Below are 22,171 nucleotides of genomic sequence, written 5' to 3'. Positions count from 1 at the left end.
GTGAGCTTGAAGTGAGCGCGGGCTCGCACTCAACTGAGCTCGCACTCACTCGCGCTCGCGCTCACCAGTCTCAACTGGACTCGCGATCACTTCTCCCAACTGGGCTCGCACTCACTCGGGCTCGCGCTCATCTCTCTCGACTGAGCTCGCACTCACTCGGGCTCGCGCTCATCTCTCTCGACTGGGCTCGCACTCACTCGGGCTCGCGATCACTTCTCCCAACTGGGCTTGCACTCACTCGCGCTCGCGATCACTTCTCCCAACTGGGCTCGCGCTCACTCGGGCTCGCGATCACTTCTTTGAACTGGGCTCGCGCTCATTCGCACTCGCGCTCATTTCTCTAAACTGGGCTCGCGATCACTAAGGCTCGCGATCACTTCTGTTAACTGAGCTCGCGCTCACACGGGCTCGCACTCACTTCTCTCGATTGGGTTCGCGCTCACTGGGACTCGCGCTCACTAATCTCAAGTGGGCTCGGGCTCACTCGCGCTCGCGCTCACTTATTTCATTGGGGCTCGGGCTCACTCGGGCTCGCGCTCAATTATTGAGCCCGAGCCCGGTTGAGCGTGAGTGCCGAGCTCACGAGCGTCGGGCTCGCGAGTTTGGACACCTATGCCTCACACACCTTGATTTCTTTCTTTCTTTTCTTTTCTTTCTTTGTGTTTTTTCTTTGTCGTTTTTTTCTTTTTTTGAGGGGGCGAGGATATGAAATGATTTTCGTATGCAACACCAGCCACGACAGCCGAAGAACTTGTTGCTCGAGTTATAGATGCGGCAGTTATCTCAGAAATTTCAGATGTGTTTCACCGCACGTGGAAAGCTTTGCTTCGCCAATGTCATCTTTGTAATGCGGTCAACGGTTGACAATATCAGACTGTGAACTGTTATTCTTCAGATGTGCCTCGTGTACATTCGCATTGCACAAATACTGTACATGGTACCTCTGAGTATTTTACAGTTATCTTACTTCGTACGAAATAGAATAAATCGGTAGTTTGAAACAATATTTCTTTGTATAGTTGCGCAATACGCACAATAGCTTGTCTTTCGTCGAGTTCCATTGCTACTGTGCTCAAAATTATTGTCTTCCATGGAATTATGTATTACAAGAAGAAAATATTTTAATGCAGCTTACTCGGCCAAATTGTGTTTACATAATTTGTGGGAATCACTGTTGTTATGTGAAGTATCCCTTGTACTCCCGTTCATCATACATGATTTTTGCCGCCTGTCTTATGCACAATCTGGATCAAAGTTATTTTTTCAATTTTCACAAACTCTTAACTTGGACAGGAAGCCGTTCATATATCATCGTTACTATTAGCCTAGAGGTTATAGTTGTGATACGTTAAAGACTTCTTTTCATTTAAATTCTTCTTCCCAGAGTTTATTCTGTGTTAAGACAAAATAGATCAATTACAGATGTGCATCTCTCTCTCTTTCAAATTCTAAGTGTTCTAATTTGAATGATGTACTATTACTTTTGATTGTTGAAATCTTGTACTTGATTGTTGTTCATTTTCCTCATTCAACGTTTGATAAAATACTCAAAGGAATATTCCAGTTTCTTTGGGAGCCACCCTTGCACCGCCACTGAATTACATCCGATTGTATACTAATGGAATTTATGACTAAAAATATTGGACATTCTCTTTTATCTGGCTTCGATTCGACGTTTCGTTCTTGAGTTATGCCTGCTTTTACATTTTGCCGACAAATTTTCGGGTGATCAAGGCACCGAAAGGAGGCATTTTTACACCCAGGTTGGTGTATTCTTTTCGTTTTATCTCAGGGAGAGGAATCACCTCCCGACATTTACTATATTAATTAAGTTTCATCACACATACACCCCCCCCCACACACATATATATATATATACACACACACACACACACACACACACACACACACACACATATATATATATATATATATATATATATATATATATATATATATATATATATATATATTTATATATATATTTATATATATAATACGTATTAACTTTTGTATGTGCGCCCTTTTGGTAGACCGTCCTCGTTAGTATCCCAGCACAGGCCTGGTATCTGGGAATAATTTCGAATATCTTAATTGAGTAATGATCTGTATCAGTGTTCTTCATTGGACGTTCTCTTCTCGATAGGAAAATTCGTTTGCATTACTTGTACACATTCTATTTGCTCTATTACTTCATCGAGGATAGTTATCACAACACCTTCATACAAAAAGTGGAGAGATTTGAACTAACTTGCATGGCAATTACTTGGGAATTTGTTCTCATTGCAACACAATTTTAATTTGACGTCCAGCGTTTATGCACTGAGGATAAAAGAGACAGTAGTAATAATGAACGATATCCCAGAGTGGAAAAGTGGGAGGAAACAGAACCATGAGAAACCCCCACACACGATGTTTATCATCACAAAGCGCTCACTTGGCATGACTCGGATCGAACAAGAGAACCTCTCACATCATAGGTGAGCACGCTAGAAGTAGAAGGGATTAACCTATGAATTGCAATCCAATAATCTAATTACAATTTTAGATCTCGCTTCGTTCATATCTGATACACGTGTCACCGGTCTAAGGCTCATTTTTTTCAAAATTTAAAAGAGATATTGGAAGAACAGACTTAATCTAAACTTTATTAACCAAGCATCGTATATTTCCAATGTTCTAGAAACTATTCTCTCATCGCTTTGACACGTCTCTTCGTCTGTGTTAGTAAGCCTCCGTCAGTTTTCGTGACGAAATATGGACATACGTTGCAGAGACAATGGTTTCCTTTGTGAACGCTCTCTTGTAATATGCCATTACAGTCTAATGAGATTATGTTTTTAATAGGAGGGTGCCCGAAATTTTTTGCACCGACTGTACTTGACGTTCAACAAAAAATTTCTGCCTGTTCATATAATTCATAATATTGTTCGTTATTCTATTTCAAATTAACATGGAAAACTGTAAAAAATTCATTACGGATTATAGTTTTGGGAATCAATATCTTTATTTATATATTAAATTAGTTATAAGTCTTGTATATGGATATGTAAATGGATTATTACAATTCTTACGGTGTCAGTGCTATCTGAAAATATAGATCCACTATTGGACGGAACTTTCAGATTAAATAACTAACCTAAAATTCGACAGAATTTTCAGGACCACCCTTCACCTCTCTTTTAGATACCTAGGTCCCTCTAAAAACTAGTTTAATCCAGATTTTACCAAATTTTATTTGTTTCAAAGCCCCACCGCCAAAAATGCTTTGTTTTGATTGGATGATAAACCCACGCTATGATATTAGGGCGCAATTATTTCCATTCCATGCCGGGAAGTGTTACTGAAGACACTAGATTCTGATCGTCTAGCTTAAAAAGTCGAAAAAGAACTAGAAAAGCTGCAAACAAGGTAATATTTGGGATTTTATTAACATGTACAATCACTGGAAGTCTTGAGGAGCCATGAACTATTAAATTTCATAGTAAAACTGGACTAAAAAAAGCTGAAATAGTAAGTGCACTATAGTGACGCCATGATTGCATCCACCGATCGCTATGGACAGGATTCCGAAGTAGTGTGATTTCCGTTTTCCTTTTCCTAAAACCGGTTCTGAAGATCAGTGTTTTCCCCTGATATTTTTCACCTTCCAATTTTCCTGCTAATTGAGGGTTACAAGACCTGTCCATTATAGATTTGTTTATGTAGGTAGCGAGTGATTTCTTTTTTTTTAACATACATGGCGGCATTTAATTCTGTTGTAGTTAGTATAGTAATCACAATGCACGTGTAAATTTACAGTAAGGGCTCCTATCTGACTCCCAAATTGGGAGTACGGCTTCCAGCGGGATGAGTTGAACATGTAGTTTGTTCCGGGTTCCTGCCCCTTCAGGGCAGGGGTCCTATTGTTAGCTAATACTTCGATACGTCCCCTCGGGGCATTGATTAAACTCTTAAGAATGTGATTCAGTGAATACAAGGGCCAGTTGGCCCTGTCCCTTTCTTTCCTTTTCCTTTCGAGCCGATTTAAAATGGTAAAATATGAATGTTTTCTGTGTATATTTATTAGTATAACATGTATTAATGTAGTGTGTAGTATGGATGTGGCATGTATGTGTATATTTGTAATGTAGTAAACATTTTCTAGTAGTAGTAATTGTGGTAGTTAAGTGATGAAAGAGTGTGTTAGATAATTAAATATGGACAGTGTAGTATTTACTATGCGATAAAATTTTTATTATTCCGTCATTAAATGAACTCATACACAATATTTAAAAGTGAACGTAATATAGTACAATAATTCCGTGTACAAGGTCACATTCAGTGGTTCAAGGGTTGATCATATCGTCGCTAGCCTCTAGTGTCAAAAGTCAGTACTAACCGTCATTCTCATGTCGATGTTCTTAGTGATTTAGTTTTCATGGAATTGACCTTTCTTTTCGAAATAAAAGCTAGAAGGTATAATTCACAGCCCATATGGATGTACAGTTAGGTTAAGTGACCCAAAATTAATATATTCTGAAAATTACAACATTCTGCTTAGTCTAGAAATCGAAATATGTAAGTAAATAAACAATACGTAATTTTTTAACAGAAGTCGGGCGATATGATGCTAGTTCTTCGCTTTGATATTATATTAAATGTTCATTTTTTTTGCGGCTGCAGAATAATTTCATTGTTGCTGCAGAATTTCATAAACATTAAATATTATCGCAGATAATTCTATTTTCAGTGAGCATACGTAGGATTTTTTTCTCCGTTCTTAATAAAGCTACCAGGTATTACATAGTATTGTGTGTGTGGTGAAAGAGTCTTGAGTTCGAGTGAGGTTGTCGTGCGGTGATCGGAATGGGAAATGTTTGTAGTGATTATAGATTTTAAAGTGTTATGATGAAATGTGTATATGAGCCGGGCGTAGATAGAGGAGACAGGGTGTTTGTAAAATATAGCGTCGTAATAAATGAAAAGAATGATGATATGAATATAATATGAATATTAATACGAATATGAATATGAAAGTATATGAATATTGTAGTAAATGAATATAGAAGATAGGACACCCATATAGTTAAATATATATAGTAGCCCAGTGAATACTTCGCCGCGTGTTGATATATAGATATTGAATAGATACGTGTAGCTACAAACATCTCGGGTTCTGACCCCTGCACCATAATATCACGCGGACCGGAGGGCGATATATAGTCGGACTATGGTAATGCTTTGTAGTTTAATGGGTTATAGTAATAATCAACCATAGTAATACCATCTGATAGAATGGGTAGCATCATATAGTCGCTGACTAGACATATTGAATAATAAATTATGAAAAGACAATAGTAGTTATACAACAGGGCTGTAGTGAATTATATTTTCTGGTCGGTTTTAAAATAGAATATCCTATGACTCTGAGATTTTTTTCCCTTTTCCACGTTACCTACTCGGGCTAGTTTACAATATTCATGGAGGCGACATCTCTGACAGGGTTACAGAATTAAAACAATTAGTTATTGGAATTTATTATTACCGTAGCCGGGCATCGACCCCTACCCCTTGAATATTTTCGTTTTCTTTTCTTAGTTTTTTAAACTAGATAGTGATGGAAATTTATCGATGCCTCAGAATTTAGCGCATTCTGCGAAGGGGAGCTATCGGTGATGTTTGGTCATTGAAATCACCGATCCAAAATTCAGTTTATTTAGATTTTTTTATTTTGGCAAATCATTAGTTAGGGATATCTTAGCTAATACTTTTACTCTAGTTTCATTACTGTCCTAGAACCTTCTTAGTTCTTCTGAGGGGTCGAATATTTTTTTTTTCTTACTTAGAGATTTCAAAATTGGGGACGCAGTTACCTGGTCCCTTCCCCCTCTCCTTTTATCCTGCTGGTCTGGGCCGGATACGGGGATCGGATTTCAATCTTACAAGCAAATTCTTGTGGGTTTGGGATCTGATGGACACAGAACTTGCATCCTTGGCAGCAGGGCCTTCCTCCTAGTTTACGTATTTAAGTAAACTACCCTCTTTCGGCATTTGTGAATATTTTTGGCTACGAGTTGATATATATTTAAATTCGATCACTCTTCTGTGTAGTGAGTAGTACTTTAATCTTTCTCCTTTCGTTGGCGCCGCTTTCTCTCTCTTGTCTCTTTCTTCCTTCTTACTTCGAGATTTTTTTTATTTCAACCTTCCCCCCCCCGATTTTGAACTTGTCGCTTACGATTTATTTAACGTACAACTCTGATCTGAAATTACCAGCTGAGACGTTGCAAGACACGATTCATGGATAAAGTAGATATTGTCCTCCATCACATTTTGACCTATCGCCGAAATGAACAAAGACTTCGTAGTTGACGACACTTCAATTACGTTCTGTCACCGTCATCCTCTTAAATTATTTTTTTAATCCGTTGGTCACTTTCCTTTCTGTTTTGGTTTTCGATTACCTTGTAGTTGATCTGGGCCCAGAAATTGTATTTTAGATTATCTAGTTATATCTTTAGGAATGTTCTATGTTACGTGCCTGCCTCACAAAGTTTTTTTTTATTATTTAAGCACGAATTGATTATATAAAAGTTAAAATTTATAGACGCGCGGTATCAGGTAAAAAATCGATTTTCTTTTTCATATGTAATGTCGGAAGTCATTTGTTTTCTTGGACAATGTTTGCAACCTTTTAAATAATTATTGTTGGGGTGATTAATTTAAATGTGTGCGCATTTATAATAAATATATATATATATATATATATATAGAGAGAGAAATGAATACGTCGAAATGTATATGTAATTAGTATGTGAATATGATTTTAAAGTGAAAGTATGATATTAAATGTATTATGAATATATGTAAGAGCGTTCGTGTCTGTCCCCCTAAACGTGTATTGGTTGCTATAGTTTACCAGTGAGTTTCCGACGAATTTAAGAATGTAGATTTTGTCAAGAATACCGCCGTACACTCAAGTAATTTTCCTTTTCTTCTGAATCAATGTAAATGATAACCTCTGTAATTATGTAATGGCATGTATTGAAAAGTAACGGCAGGTCTAAACGTAACCCACATCATAACGAATATTATCCCTGAACAACTAACCTAAAATCATTGTGAAAGTGCACCTTGAATCCTTCTCACCTGCATATGTATCCTGTGACTTGACCAGTTTTTTTTTCCATCCTCCATTTGAACCATCATACTCCGTACACCTGTGGAAGATTGTTTTTCTTTTTTTTTTAATCCGAACCATGTATACAGATATATAAAAGTGATCTAAAGGAAAGGTCTCGTGACGTGTCCCAGTGTTGGATAAATAACTTGAAATTATTCAATTAATAAGTTTGGAAATAGACCGTCTAAGAGGAGAAACATCCTCTGGTGTAAGTGATTTTCTCGAAATCCCTAGATGGGTATAAACGTAGCAGTGTGCGATTGCAGATATAAACTGTTAAGAGTTGCAAACCAAATATAGTCGATGAATGGTTTTTGTAAACCACTATATATATATATATATATATATATATATATATATATATATATATATATATATATATATATAAACACAAACTAAGTTAAATGGAGCGAAATGTTTTGGATACTACGACTAGTGCGTGATTTGTGATTTGAACGCTCAAAATTATTAATATTTTATTGATTAATGTGAGGTAGAGACTCATATAGGTTCTAATACATCTAAAAGTTTTTTTTTCTCTTTTCTTTCCTCTTTGTCCAATTTTTTTTAAGTGAAATAAGTGCCTTTTTTGCGTATGTCGCAAATCATAATTTTGCTTTAGCATGCCTAAGATATGATACATGTAATTATATTTTTTTTTTCTTTTCGTTCCATTTGTCAATATGATTGAACATACAAAAATTTACTAAAATATAACACTATGTACTCTATTAATATATAACCAAGAACTTGTGCTTTTAATATTTTCTTCATAATTACTTGTTTTGTCTTTTCTTTTCACTATGAATGTAATAAACTATTTGTACCCTTGTAGCTAGTTGATTTTCCTTTAAACATATATACACTGTCCTGAGTGAGTGAGCGTGTGAATGCATGATAGATTTAATTTAGGTAATTTTAGTGATATCCTTTGTCATATTAACATCTGTAATATATGTGACATGTTTTAATAGATGTGTTAAGGTAAATAACCTCGGTCATGAAGGACCGCTACTAATGGTTTAAATCGGCTCTAGGAGTGAAACAAAAATAGCAGGATGAGCCTAAATACGACATCTTTCTTCCAGGAAGTTGAAATTCTTATTGATATGATACATAAACTTATATTGAGTTTATAAGTCTGATTTTTTTTTCTCTCTCTCTTGGCTAATTCATATGTGTGGTCGATCCTAGAGAACAGAGTTCAGATGCTGGATGGTTATCAATCACCGGTTGGAATAACAGTACAAAGAATGATTTCACCTTTCTCGTTTCCAGGTCTAGGTCTGGGCAATCCCACGGTCGTGGTGCCTGGAGCTAGGTCTGGGTGGTATGAGGGAACATGTGTCTATTCCGAAGCATTCCAAAATTGATTAGTCGTTAATAACATTTAGAATGATTCATCTTTCAACGACTTTCCCGACCTTTTACTATATTTTCGGAATTATCCAGTAATCTGTTTCTTATTAAAATACCCTATTTGTGTACGTCGACCAAACAATAGTTTATTGTTTTGCGCATTTAATTAAACAGATAATGAGTTACTGAAAACAATAACAATTTATTTTGCATCTGGAATTTTGGACTGTATAAATTTGTATAGTTGCTGGAATTAATAAGTATTAGAATAAGCAAATACTACACACAAACACTGAAGATCCCGCACACGAGGCTTTTGCAGGAAAGCACAACAAAACACTGACAAAAAGATGCGGGAGGCGGCCTAACGGTATTTTTGAAAAGAAAGACAAGAGACCGCCAGAGTAAGGTACTACAAATAGAAATCATATTGACCTGCAGAGACATCTCTACAGCAAAACTGACACTACATAAAACATATATTTTGTTCCAAGTTTTGGAAATGCTCACAATAGGCTCAAACACTGAAAAAACATAAGCCTTCTTTTTCTTCTTAATTTTATGAAACAAACAGAGGGCAGAATGGCCCGAACATAGCCCCCACCTTGAAACGCTCTAGTTTCAAATAACACACGCACACAATGAATGATCGAGATTCACACAAGAAATACACTAAAAGCGAGAAAAAATAATAACAATGCATAATAATAATAATAATAAAAAACCACACACACACACAAAACAAATATTCATATGCAATGATAAGACATGCTTGATGAGCGAGGTTGTAGCGTTTTGCATGACTTCACTTTACTTTGAAGGGTTGAAAGGCAATGGAACCAGCTTCGCAATGGGGCGCTTCAACTTCCCGAAGGCAGTCTTTACAGTAACTGCTCGCACTAAGCCATCATTTCCTGGAAATATGCACTGAACACGCCCTAATCTCCATTGCTGGGGAGGCAGATGGGATTCCTTCAAAATAACCATGTCACCAATCTTGATATTGTCTCGGTTTTTCCGCCACTTCGTTCTTGACTGGAGACTGCACAAATATTCTTGGGACCAACGGCGCCAAAAATGCTGCGACAACTGCTGCACCAATTGCCACCTTTTCAGATGAGAGAGCTGGGATGAAGTGAAATCCTTATCCGGGATAGAAAGTAATGATTCTCCCACAAGGAAATGAGCAGGTGTAAGAGCGGCCAGATCGTTGGGGTCATCCGAGAGAGGAGTGAGGGGGCGGGAGTTCAGAATTGCTTCAATTTGAACTAGCGTGGTATACATTTCCTCAAAGCTTAACGCCACCTCTCCCACGATGCGCTTGAAATGATGCTTTACTCTACGTATATTTGCTTCCCAAATCCCACCAAAATGAGGTGCGGACGGGGGGTTAAAATGCCAAGATATTCCTTGTTTGCTGAGGTAGGCAGCAGTTTCTTCATTTTTGGCCGTGTGAACACTCACTCTTAACAATTCCTTTAGCTCTTTGCTAGCTCCTACAAAGTTACGCCCACAATCGCTGTAGATGTCACTAGGTACGCCCCGACGAGCCACAAAACGCCTTAGGGCAGCGAGAAAGGAAGTAGTGCTTGCATCCGCTACTAATTCTAGGTGTATAGCCTTAGTGGAAAAACACACAAAAAGACAGATGTATGCCTTAAACCTCAAACGGCTGCGCCCCCGGCTGGCTTTGAGTAGCACCGGCCCTGCATAATCCACACCTGTGTGGGAAAAGCATTGGCTTGGGTTTACGCGAGAGGGGGGCAGGGAACCCATTAGTTGCGTCTCTGTTCTTCCTTCAAACCGACAACATTTTACACACTTCCGGATTATCTTCCTCACTAGATTTCTCGCACCCACAATCCAGAAATGTTGCCGTAGCGTAGATAACACTAATTGAGGGCCACCGTGGAAAGTGTTTAAATGCTCGTGATTGATCAGAAGTTCCGTTAATTTATGCTTATTGGGCAACAGCACGGGATGCTTTTTATCCACAGAAATGTCGGCGTTTTGTAATCTCCCCCCCACACGCAAGATGCCATTTTCGTCAATGAAGGGAGACAAGCATAAAATATTATTCTTATTGGGAATGGGCTCTTCATCCACTAAGCACTGGATTTCGGTGTGAAATTCTCTTTTCTGCACCTCCTTTACCAAACACAAAAGGCTCTCTTCCATTTCTTCCGATGTAAGTGCCCCCTGGCGTTTCTGCACCGGATTCCTACAGTTGTAAACAAACCTGCGACACCAACCCACTACACGCTTCAATCTCACTAGGGAGGAGAAACGGTTCACAATGTCATTTTCAGACTGCACACACATAACGGTGATACATTTTTTCTTTTCTTCCACTTCTGTAGTAAAGTCAGCGAGAGGATATGGAGGCTCTGGCAACATTGCTTCGCGCAACCACTCTGGACCGCTCCACCACAGGGGATGTTCTAAGAGCTCGCTGGGCTTTACCCCCCTTGACGCACAATCAGCTGCATTATCTTCACTCTTGGTATGTGACCATTGTGACGAAGGCAAAATTCCTTGTATTTTCGCTACCCGATTTGAAACGAAAGTTTTCCACTTGTCAGGTGACTGGGCTAACCAGGCCAACACAACAGTGGAGTCAGTGAAAGCCCTTGTATCCTGGATGTTTACACTGATGGCACTTGCAACTGTTTTTAACAATTTGGCCAGCAACAATGCGGCGCACAGTTCCAATCGGGGTAGGGAAACAGTTTTGATGGGAGCAACCTTGGTTTTTGCAGCGATAAGTCTCACGTCGACACGACCGTCAAGACGCTCTGCTCGTAGATAGGCGACTGCAGAATAGGCCCGCTCACTAGCATCAGAGAAGCCTATTAATTGACAGCTGACGGCGTCAGAGGGCACAATGCATCGTTCGACCTTCACTTCACGGAGCAAAAACAACTCATCGCAGTACTCTCGCCAGGCTGTACTTATTTCAAAGGGGAGGGGGTCATCCCAACCGAAACTTTCCTTCCACAATGATTGTAACATCATCTTGGCCCTGATGGTTACTGGGGAGAGGAGGCCAAGGGGATCGAAAATCTTGGCAATCTCTGACAACACTTTTCGTTTTGTCCACACTGCAGGGGAAGAGGGAGGCACTACGTTGAACCCAAACTCGTCGCTAACAGGTGACCACTGTACTCCGAGGGTCTTGATGTTGTTATCAGTGTCAAAGTTGAATTGTAGGTCAATTTCACGCATATGGGGAGGAACAGCCTGGAGCACTTCCGGTTCGCTAGATAGCCACTTTCGAAGTTCGAAGCCTCCTTCTCGTAAAAGTTGAATCAGCTGTTGTTGTAGCTCAATTGCTTCGCTCACACTAGCTGCACCTCCGAGGAAGTCATCCATGAAAAAATCTCTTCTCACCGCCTTCGCTGCTAAAGGATACTTCTCCCCTTCTTCTTCAACTATCTGGAACAAGCATCTGGTTGCCAAGAAGCTAGCAGATGCAGTACCGTACGTCACTGTTAACAAACGGTAATCTTCGATTGGTGCACTTGGAGAATCTCTCCACACAATTCTTTGGAAGTCGACGTCGTCCTTGTGCACTAACACTGCCCGGTACATTTTTGCAATATCCGCACATAAGGGAACACGATGCTCACGAAAACGAACAAGAATCGGGAAAATATCGTCCTGCAATTTTGGCCCCACCATGAGCTTCTGATTCAGAGATACACCCGAAGTTGTTCTTGCACTCACATCGAAGACCACTCGCACCTTCGTAGTGGAGCTGGTGGGCTTCAAAACAGCATGATGTGGTAGGTAACAACTAGTTTCAGCTGGAACGTTTCTCTCGCTTGGGGGAATGAGTTCCATATGCCCTAACTGAATATATTCCCTCATGAAATTGCGATATTGTTGCTGAAGGGAGGGTTGTTTGGCTAACTTTCGTTCGGTATTTAATAGTCTCTTCACTGCAATTTCACGTGATCTGCCTAATGGGGCTATGTTACCCCTGAAAGGTAGTCTCACCACATAACTTCCGTGCTCGTCACGGTGGTGTGTAGCTACAAAATGTTCTTCACAGCTTCTTTCTTCTTTTGACAGGTGTTTTGTAAGTGGGAGCTCTTCTAATTCCCAAAACTGGCGAAGAGCTTCATCGATCGCACAGGAAACTCGATGTGACGTTACCGTTAGCTTCCCACTTGTTGGACCTATATTGCCAGATAGCACCCAGCCGAGACTAGTTTCTAATGCTACAGGCGTCCCGGGTGGCCCCATACACTTCCCGCTCAACATAAGTGATGGAAACACGTCCGCTCCCAACAGAATGTCAATGGGGCCCACTACGTTGAAAGTGGGATCTGCTAATCTTAGGCCCTCTAAATGAGACCAGTTTGTAGCACTAGGACACTTTTGTTTTGGTAGATCAGATGTAACTTTCTGAACTACCACAGCACGAGTTTCAAAAGTTTCACTTGTTCCCCCGAATGACTGAAACTCTAAGTCCACCATTGCACTCGCTGTCGCCACTCCTGCTCCTGTAATCCCGGAAATCACAATACTGGATTTCTTTTTCTTGAGACCCAGTTTTTGTACACAATTCTCGGTGACAAAACTAGATTCACTCGCGCAATCTAGCATCGCTCTGAAGGGGTAATACACACCATTATTTCCTCTTACTTTCACGATGGCAGTACATAATAACACCTGTGGTACACTTGCGTCCGCTGCAACATGGGCCGTGATATTTGATTCACGCACTGGTGACTCAGCTCTCTCGTAGTGCAAGAGAGTATGATGTTTTTTAGCGCACTTGGGACACGTACTAGATGCGCACGTATCCTTTCTACACGATTTCCGAAGACAATTAAAACACAGTTTTTTCTCTTTCACTAGGGTGACACGATCAGACACTTTGAGTTTTGTGAACTCAGCACATTTGTAGAGGGGGTGGATTGCACTGCATACGTCACATAATGTTTGACCACGTTCACTGGTGGTAACATGGGAGGAAGTTTGTTTTTTGTCGCGATTCTTCACTTGCTCACTACTTCCGGCGACGCGTGATTTCCCGCCGGCAGACACTGCGAGCGCGCGGGCTCTGTTGTCGAGGAACTCTGCGAGCTGCTCAAATGATGGCTGTTCATTTGTTTTCAATGAAAGTTCCCACTGTCTACGACTTTCACTGTCCAGTTTATCTGTGATATGATAAACCAAGATAACATCCCAGTGTTCGACTGGTTGCACCAACTAACAAGTGAGAGACAACCAAAAATATATAACTCGAATTCCATATTTTTCACGATTACTCCCACTTACTGTCACTTGGAAGTATAAGTTTAACCGAAGCGACAGCGTACAATCAGCTAAAAATAGAATAAAATAATTCATTTCCCCAAAATCGAACTCATTCATTCAATAAAAGCTGTATATTTCTGTAAAACCCTACTAAGAAATGAGGTAATTGTGACACAACTTTTCAGTTTGCAAACAACTAAATGTCTGAATAGAAAATGAAAGAGTTACACCTATTACGAAGTATCTAGAGAAGGAAAAGATATTTTTATTTAAATTATGTTTCCAGAAGAGCCATCAGTATATGTTATTTTTCAAAATCATAGTAAGTTACTTCTACAATTTATATTAATAATAGATGCCGCAAAATACCACATGAACCAAATACGGGGATTTTCTAACATAATAATCTGTTATACATGTTTTAAAATTAAACTGAAACACAAAATATTGATAGGGAAGAAATTTTTATTGATTATAATATTTTGAAAGAATTAACAACATTCCTAAATTCCACTAATAAAGACACTGCTTTGTAATGAATGGCACCTACAATATAATACCATGGAAATTATTATACTGCTGAAACAAACGAACTGCTGTTGCTACAACTTCGTATTAGTTCAATTGTTTATTTAAATTAGGTTTGTTGGAAGACAGAATAAAAGCTGTGCAGGTGACTTATAACCATAAGTAAGATTCGTGGTCTTTTCTCTTCCAATACAACAATCCTTGTCCAGGAAAATGGGATGAAAACAGAGACACGGGGTTGGGGTTCTCATTTGCCAGCAATATAAAAGGGGAACGAAAAACATTTTGAGTTTATCGACTCACTTTTTTTGCTTGTCTACCCATAAGGAATCTACACTTGAAATTTTGCCGTACTTTTTTTTTTTACATCCTGTATATTGAACAAAACTAATTAATCGTTGTAAGAGCTGACGTCTCACCGCCATCATAATGTTCTACTTTCATCACTAAAGCAATTTCCACAATGTTATATTGTAGGTGTCGTTCATTTTAAAATGTGGCCTTTATTGGTACATTTTAAAAAAGTTACTAATTGAATTCAAAGTGTTATAAGTGATAAAATTGTTTTTTTCTCAATATTTTGCGCTTCCTGTTCTGTTTATAAACATGTTTGGGTCACTGAATTTGAAAAAAACCTGTATTTGTTTCATTTGATACCTTGCGACATCTACTATTTATACGAGGTGTGATTGGAAAGTTTTAAGACTGGGCTTGTAATTTAAAAATGGTACTTACCGGATATTGTGATGGATATCCTTTCTAAGTAGTCCCTTGCTGAATGAACAAACCGATTCCAACACTGTTTCCACTTCTAAAAGCATTCCTAAAATTATTTTCCGTGATGATGTGTAGCACTTTCTCCGTATTTGCTTGAATGTCCTCAATTGAGTCAGATCTCTTCCATTTCAATGACAATTTTAATTTTGAAAAGAGGTAGAAGTTGGCCGGGACAAATCTGGGAAATACGGTTATTGCGGAAGCACAGGACAGTTGAATTTGGCCAAAAATTATTCGATCGAGAACGCGCAATGCGCTGGTGCATTGTCGTGGTCGAGAATCCAATTCTATTCTTTCCAGAGGGCAGGCCTTTTCCGCCGTACATTTTCGCGCAGACGCTGAAGGAAACTCTCGTAGTATTCCTGGTTGACTGTCTTCCCGCTAGGGGCAAACTCATGATGTACGATACCATTTGAATCGGAAAAAAACCAACATTGTCTTCACATTCGACCGAGTTTATCGCGCCTTCTTTGGTCTTGGTGGATCTGGGCTCTTCCACTGAGAATATTGGGCCTTTGTTTCTGGGATGTACCCATAAACCCATGATTCATCAGCTGTCATTACCCTATTCAAGAAATCAGAGTCAATTTCGGCTCGATTAAACAGTTCTTGGGACACTTCAAGTCTGTGTTGTTTCTGCTCGTGTGACTACACTTTTGGAATGCATTTCGCGGACACTCGACGCATGTTCAAATCATCAGTTAAAATTGACTAAACCGCATAGAAACTTAAATTCAGGTCTTCAGCCATTTCTCTAATTGTAAGTCTACGGTTCGAGGGCACTAAATCGCCAACTTTTGCAATGTTTTCGTTAGTTTTTGATGTTGAAGGCCGGCCAGACCGGGAGTCATTCTCTACTAACTCGCGGCCATCTTTGAATCTGTGAAACCAGATAAACACATTTGGCTGGCTCAGACATTTACCTCCAAAAACTGTTTTTAAGAGTTCGTAAGTCTCCGAAGGAGATTTCCCAGTTTTAAAACAAAATTTCACACAAACGCGTTTTTCCAATTTTTCATCCATTTTGTGCACTTAAAAATCCGCCAAGACACGCCCATACTCAACTGGATGCTACGCCGTACTAAATAAAGATATCTCGGTGCATGTTTCAACATGTGTCAAGAACACACCAAACTACCGTTTCCATGCTAACGGGCGGTTATATCTACTCCTCCTGAGCAGTGTTGTCAACTGTCTTAAAACTGTCTAATCACATCACGTATAAATTGAAACAATAATTGTTACTTATTGTGATGTACGTATTCTTTAAAATTGTTTATTAGTGGTACTTCTTGAAACATATTTTAAATACTTTCTCCAAATACTTCACAATACGTGTATTGCTTTTACTTTCTATTGAAATATTCAGGTATTTGTAAACTGTAAAATTGTGTCTCAGTTACACCACTTCTTAGTAGGGTTGTACAGTGGCGTACTACAATAGAGCGAGTGGAGCAGTTGCTCCAGGATGCACAGTAAAAGGGCGCAAAGGAGAAAAAAGAATACGGAAAACTGTTCGTTATGCAAAGAACGTTTGAAAATATTTCAAAAGGTACGCTATGACTATTAGCAGTTAATTTTCAACAGCCGATATCGGGGGCGGGTCCAGGAATTTTTGAGGGGCTCGCAGGTCTAAAAATTTGAGACATTTTTCGATATTTGGTTCGCTAACTAAAAATGTCGATTGCAGTGCTTCATAATACGTATTTATCTCCGCCCTTGTGGAGGCGGCATTGAAGAAAGCCATGTTGTTGAACACGAGATAATTCAGGATTACCCTGAACTGGAAACGCATACATTATCTGCAATGAGTGGAGAACGCACGCAGAATCTTCCTCTTAAGGCAAATTTTAAACCTTTTTTTCAACAGCCTTTGAACAAGCACTTCATTAGGGACTAATTTATATATTTCACTCCTCATGGGGGGGGGGGCGAGCCCCGAGCAACCCTTTCTGGATCCCCATAGGCGATACCCGGACATTCGTAACTGTAATGTTTGTCTAGGTATCTGCCTAGTGAAAGTTTTGCATAATGAGTCATTGCAATCAGCGCTCCGCGCCCCTCCCGGGTTCCGTCCCCCACCCGGGAATAAAACGAATGTTGAGCCTGCTTGGAACCTAGTTGACACTCAAAAAACTACCTACTTATATTAAGAATTATAAGCAATGATATCATTCTACCTTTAAAGTATAAAAATAACAGTTTGGATTAAGTACAATAAACGATTGTAAATTTAATTTCCTATCAACATAATTCATACTAAGTATGTAGTGATAACTTACGAAAAAAGATAACTAAAAATTTTAGGTTTCTTAATAAAAGTAACTGTATACTGTTAGTATATATAACGCACCAGCTGAAATGCGTGGTTCAGGGGGTGGGTATAAGTAAATCGATGATCGACCGATCCAGGAAGCAGTAAAACTAGTTACGACATTGGGGCTGTATATAAATATACAGCTTTTATTTATAACAGCATAACTTGTTATACACAGGTTCTCAGTCATATTTTTCTCTATTTTATATTACTAAATTCACTCAAAACAGTTTATGTTGAGTTTATATTTCCTAGCTTTTATAGTGGCACACAATTATTGGAATAAAATACACCTTTTACTTATGCATACATACTTTATATGATGGTTCGTGAACTATTATATCGTTTATTTATAAAACGTTGTTGACAACTCATTAAATTAACATATTAGAGTCAATTTTGATTCTATTTCCTTTTTTCGTATCTTCTTCTTCTTCTAACTAACTTCACACATTGCCCAGAAGTATAATAAAATATATTTAGAATTACACTGAAAATACAAAGATATCGTTACATATGTCGCCCGAAATATAGGACTTTCTTTTATTGAATTTACAAAATAAAATAAAAGAATCCTGGACCGATAAATAATACATATTAACATTTCGAGTTTTCGAATGAACTCCGTATATATGAAAATTACAATTCATATAAATATACATATATCATATTTATTTTTATAACAATATTATTATCATAATTGTTTTAAATTTTATCATTGACTTCATTTATTTATACATTTCAACGATGGTAAGGTACATTTGAAATTTGATTTACAAGTTATTTAAATCTAAGTCCTTTTCGGGTCCATTAAATGCTTGTTACAAGTTAATAATTATTTACTTGGGCATAATGAAGAAGGTTTTGAAAAAGGTGTATATATGATATTCATATGATAGTTCTTTGTACGAAAAAGGATCAAACACATATTTTCAACAATAACATTCAAGATAAAACATGACAATTAATATCAGAACAAAAACTAAAGTTACATTCCGAGCAAAAGACAAGATCTTACCATAATCATGAATGTACAGAATTTAAATAAAAATGCAAACGATAAACGAAATCATAACGACACTAGCATAGTTATCAGAACTTTGATAGGCATTATTCATACTCTAAATATTTTATTATATATTATGAAATTCTTATCGGTAATATTTATTTGACTTGTAATTTCGTTCCATTTCTGAAATGAATGATCATTATTGTTTTTATACAGCTCATAACATAACATAAAAGCATTTCATTCCCATCATGCGACGGGCGGGCCGTAGACGGTTACGCCGTCTCTGTGGCCAGAGTAATTACAAAACTGATGAAGCAAGAAAAGATTGATGGTTAATAGGATATGATTAAAGCTGGGGGAGGATGTTATTCAGCCTTTATGGCCAGCTACGGTAGACAAGTAAGCATTTGAGTAAGTGTAAATTATGTGGGATAGATGGACGGATGGCTGTGATAGATGCGGCGGTCCGGGTTATAATCAGCCGTGCGCGCCTCTCTCTCATAGATAGCCAGGAGATGATCCAAAGGTGGATATGCACGGCGACGGAGTGTAGGTGTCTGATCCAGAAGTTCGGCAAGAATTGGATGGTTATTATTGATATGCTGTGTGATATAGCGGGTCCGGAGGCGATAGATGTGGTGTAGAAGAAACGGCATGGATGTTTGCTGGTAAACAAGTGCGGTGGGTGTCCGAGCTGGTAGTGAATAGGCTATGCGAATGGCTCGGCGTTCCAGAGCTTGGAGGCGATCATAATAGAGTTTATGGGCTGGCAACCAGGCGAGATGGCCGTAGGTGATTACGGGACGAACGAACACCTTATAGGTATAAAGTAGGAGGGCGGAATCTAAGCCCCAGGTAGTGCCCTTTAACCGACTCAGCAGATATAAGCGCTTGCGGACCTTTTGCTCCAAGGTCCGGAGGTGGAATCGCCAGGTCAGATTACTGTCGAAATGCACACCCAGTATTTAAGACTATTGCTGAGAGGTATAGTGGAGTCCAAGACGGTGATGTGTAGGCTATAGAACTCAAATGAAATATAAATATCAAACAAAATCATAACGATATTTACAATGAAATAAAGCAAAAGTCAATTAAATACGGTTTTCTTGCATGCCGTAACATTAGCTTAAGTTACATGACCAATGAATTCGTTCATGTTGTATTGAAAGGAATAGAGTCTTGCACGTTACTTACTTCTACAGTTCTTTGTTACTTATTTTGAGAAAATTTTGCCATCTATGAAGTACAACTCGAGGGAAATTAGATCTAATGTTTACATGCTTTCTAAGTGTAAGTAATCGTACTACACTTGAATTAGGTTCAGTTACACGATCACTATTACTGTTACTACTAAGATTAGGTTCGGCTATCTTACCGGTAAAATTAGGTTCAGTTCTCATTCGTTTTACTGGTGGCAAAATGTCGTGTCTCGTAACGGATCTGTACTTGTCCTTTACACGATATCCACGGTAGTCTGTCCTACCACGGTTTCTGTTTCATCTGTAATTAGGTTCGGTTACATTGCCGGTACACATCACCTTTTACATTGCGATCACACTTTAATTTCACATGAATGTTTCGAACTTGGTTTCGATTAAAGTTAGTTTGATTCAGGTTAGTACTGTATTGCATCATTGATGGATTTTCAAAGTTTTGTAATGTCATATCTAGATGATTTAAGTTAACGCACTGCATTACGTTCTGTAGAAACACCATGGAATTGTTCACTACTATCATTTTGATCTTTTCGTTGAGTGAACATTTCAACAGCTCCAAATCACTCGACCAATCACTACAAGCATTGGTAGGAACACACGTTCTCTTTCGGAATTTCACGAATACTAGAATCAATTTTCTTCCTTCTACATGAGCCAATGTCGTGTACATATCACCAAACGGTTCTATTACCATTACTTCATCTTCAGGATTAATATCATGTTGAATATATCGTGAATACAACCCGTCAATAGCGTTCACGAGACGAAAATGATCATAACTTTTCGCACATTGATACATACCAAAATCTTCATTACATACAGTATCAGTAAAGCATTCGAATGAAAAGATAAGTTAAGATAATCTGATCCAACCAATACCGCAGTATGTTTTTGTGAACACTAAGGAGCTTTCATCCATATATTTAAATCAATGATGTCAAATTTCTTCGTTACTACTAAGATTCTCCATAATTTCTCTGGAAGGTTCAGGTTCATTTATTTGGGTAGTGTGATCATTAACAATAGTTTCTACCAGTTCTATGGAATTTTGCATTTCAGTGAATCTATGTATAATTCGTTCCATTTTAAGGTCACTTTGTTCAATTCGTAGAGTTTTCTGGTCGATTTTATTATTGAGTTGTGTCATCTGTTCACCAAGATCTTGCTTTAATTGGCCCATCTGCTGACCAAAATCTTGCTTTAATTGGTTCATCTGTTCCCTTTGTTGATCCATTCGGTTACCAAAATCTTGCTTTAATTCATCTGTTCAGTTTGTTGTTTAATGAGATCGGCCAAGTCAGAAAAGCTCATTTTTCTCTGTGGCCAGCTGATTCAGATGTATTTTCAATACCAGTGAGACTCATTTTAATATTCCTTGAAATTTTTCGGCCACTTATGAACACGGTAAACTTCGTTTTGTTATCTCTTTTAATGAAATCACCTCGTAGCCTTATAGTCAATATGTACACTTAAGTTTTATTGCGTAGGAGATTGTCTACTTAACTTCATTCAAATCTCCTAAGGTCCTAGCGGTAAACCACCAAAATTTTATGACGATAAATGATCCTGCGAAGAGGCCCCATCAGATGTTTTTTATAACGATAAGGTAACGATAATCACATAAAACATTTTTTGTTTACTGCTTTTTGAACATTACCTTTTATTTTGGCACATAATCATTACAATACCTACACCTCAAAAGATTGTGTGTATATCCCTTTCTTAAGATGGTTCTGGAATAATAATTTATTGATTATTCGTCGTCATGACAACGTAAGAACAACAACTCATCAAATTAACATATTATAATCAATTTTTGATTCTATTCTTTTTTTCGTATCTTCTTCTAACTAGTTAGTGCATATTTTAAAATTACACATTGACCGGAAGTATAATAGAAGATATTTAGAATTACGCTGAAAATACAAAGATATCGTTATATACTGAATGATTGAGTCCGGGAATGGATTCCTTTATTGTTTTCGGCAGATTGTACGACCTTGTTTTTATTAAATTTATACTTCCAAGTGACGATAGGTGGGAGTAATCTTAAGAAAATATGGAATTCATGATCTGAACAATTGATCAATTTCATGGCGCCTTACATGCCGATAAAAGGATTTTTTTGAATATCTGAGAATAATAATCTGAGAAAAACTTACTTTCAAGAATAAACTACTTTTGTGTTTGTCATGAAGAAACGCTTTACGCCACATAATAGGGTTCTAAATGACATATTAATGAAGTATTTTTAAGAAAGAACACAAGTCGTTTTTCAGACAATCGTCCACGGCCTAGAATATACAGATTGCAAACTCAGCGAAAAAGTGAATAAAACACCTATAACGTGTCCCCTTTGATATACGTGTCCTGAGAAGTATGTGATACAATGTTCATAATGTCTAAATTTCATTTTTAAATAAAATTAATTAATTAATTTTCTATTAGAATTACGCTTAAAACGAAGTGTTACACTCAGTGTTTCAGAACAAAATGGCAAATTTCGCCCTACGTGGTCTTTTAGTAAT

General features: G+C 38.1%; 1 protein-coding gene across 1 annotated transcript; it reads right to left on the bottom strand.

The window, feature by feature from the left end:
* Positions 1-9,334: 9,334 nt before the first annotated feature.
* On the bottom strand, positions 9,335-20,337 carry LOC145685461 (uncharacterized). Its single transcript, XM_081757861.1, has 2 exons — positions 20,125-20,337; positions 9,335-13,744 (listed from the first exon to the last, which is right to left on the bottom strand). Exons 1-2 carry the CDS (start codon positions 20,335-20,337, stop codon positions 9,335-9,337), a joined length of 4,623 nt encoding a protein of 1,540 aa, XP_081613987.1.
* Between the last annotated feature and the right edge of the window lie 1,834 nt (positions 20,338-22,171).

This window comes from Thermobia domestica, chromosome 5 (genome assembly GCF_964235325.1).
Source record: "Thermobia domestica chromosome 5, izTheDome1.hap1.1, whole genome shotgun sequence".
NCBI lineage: Eukaryota > Metazoa > Arthropoda > Insecta > Zygentoma > Lepismatidae > Thermobia > Thermobia domestica.
This window is presented reverse-complemented; position numbering and strand designations above follow the sequence as displayed.

Coding starts and splice junctions, on each gene's coding strand:
- LOC145685461 (XM_081757861.1), bottom strand. CDS start 20,337: ATGGTAATAGAACCGTTTGGTGATATGTACACGACATTGGCTCATGTA. Junction 13,745..20,124: donor CCATGGTGTTTCTACAGAAC/GTAATGCAGTGC, acceptor CTCACTTGTTAG/TTGGTGCAACCAGTCGAACA.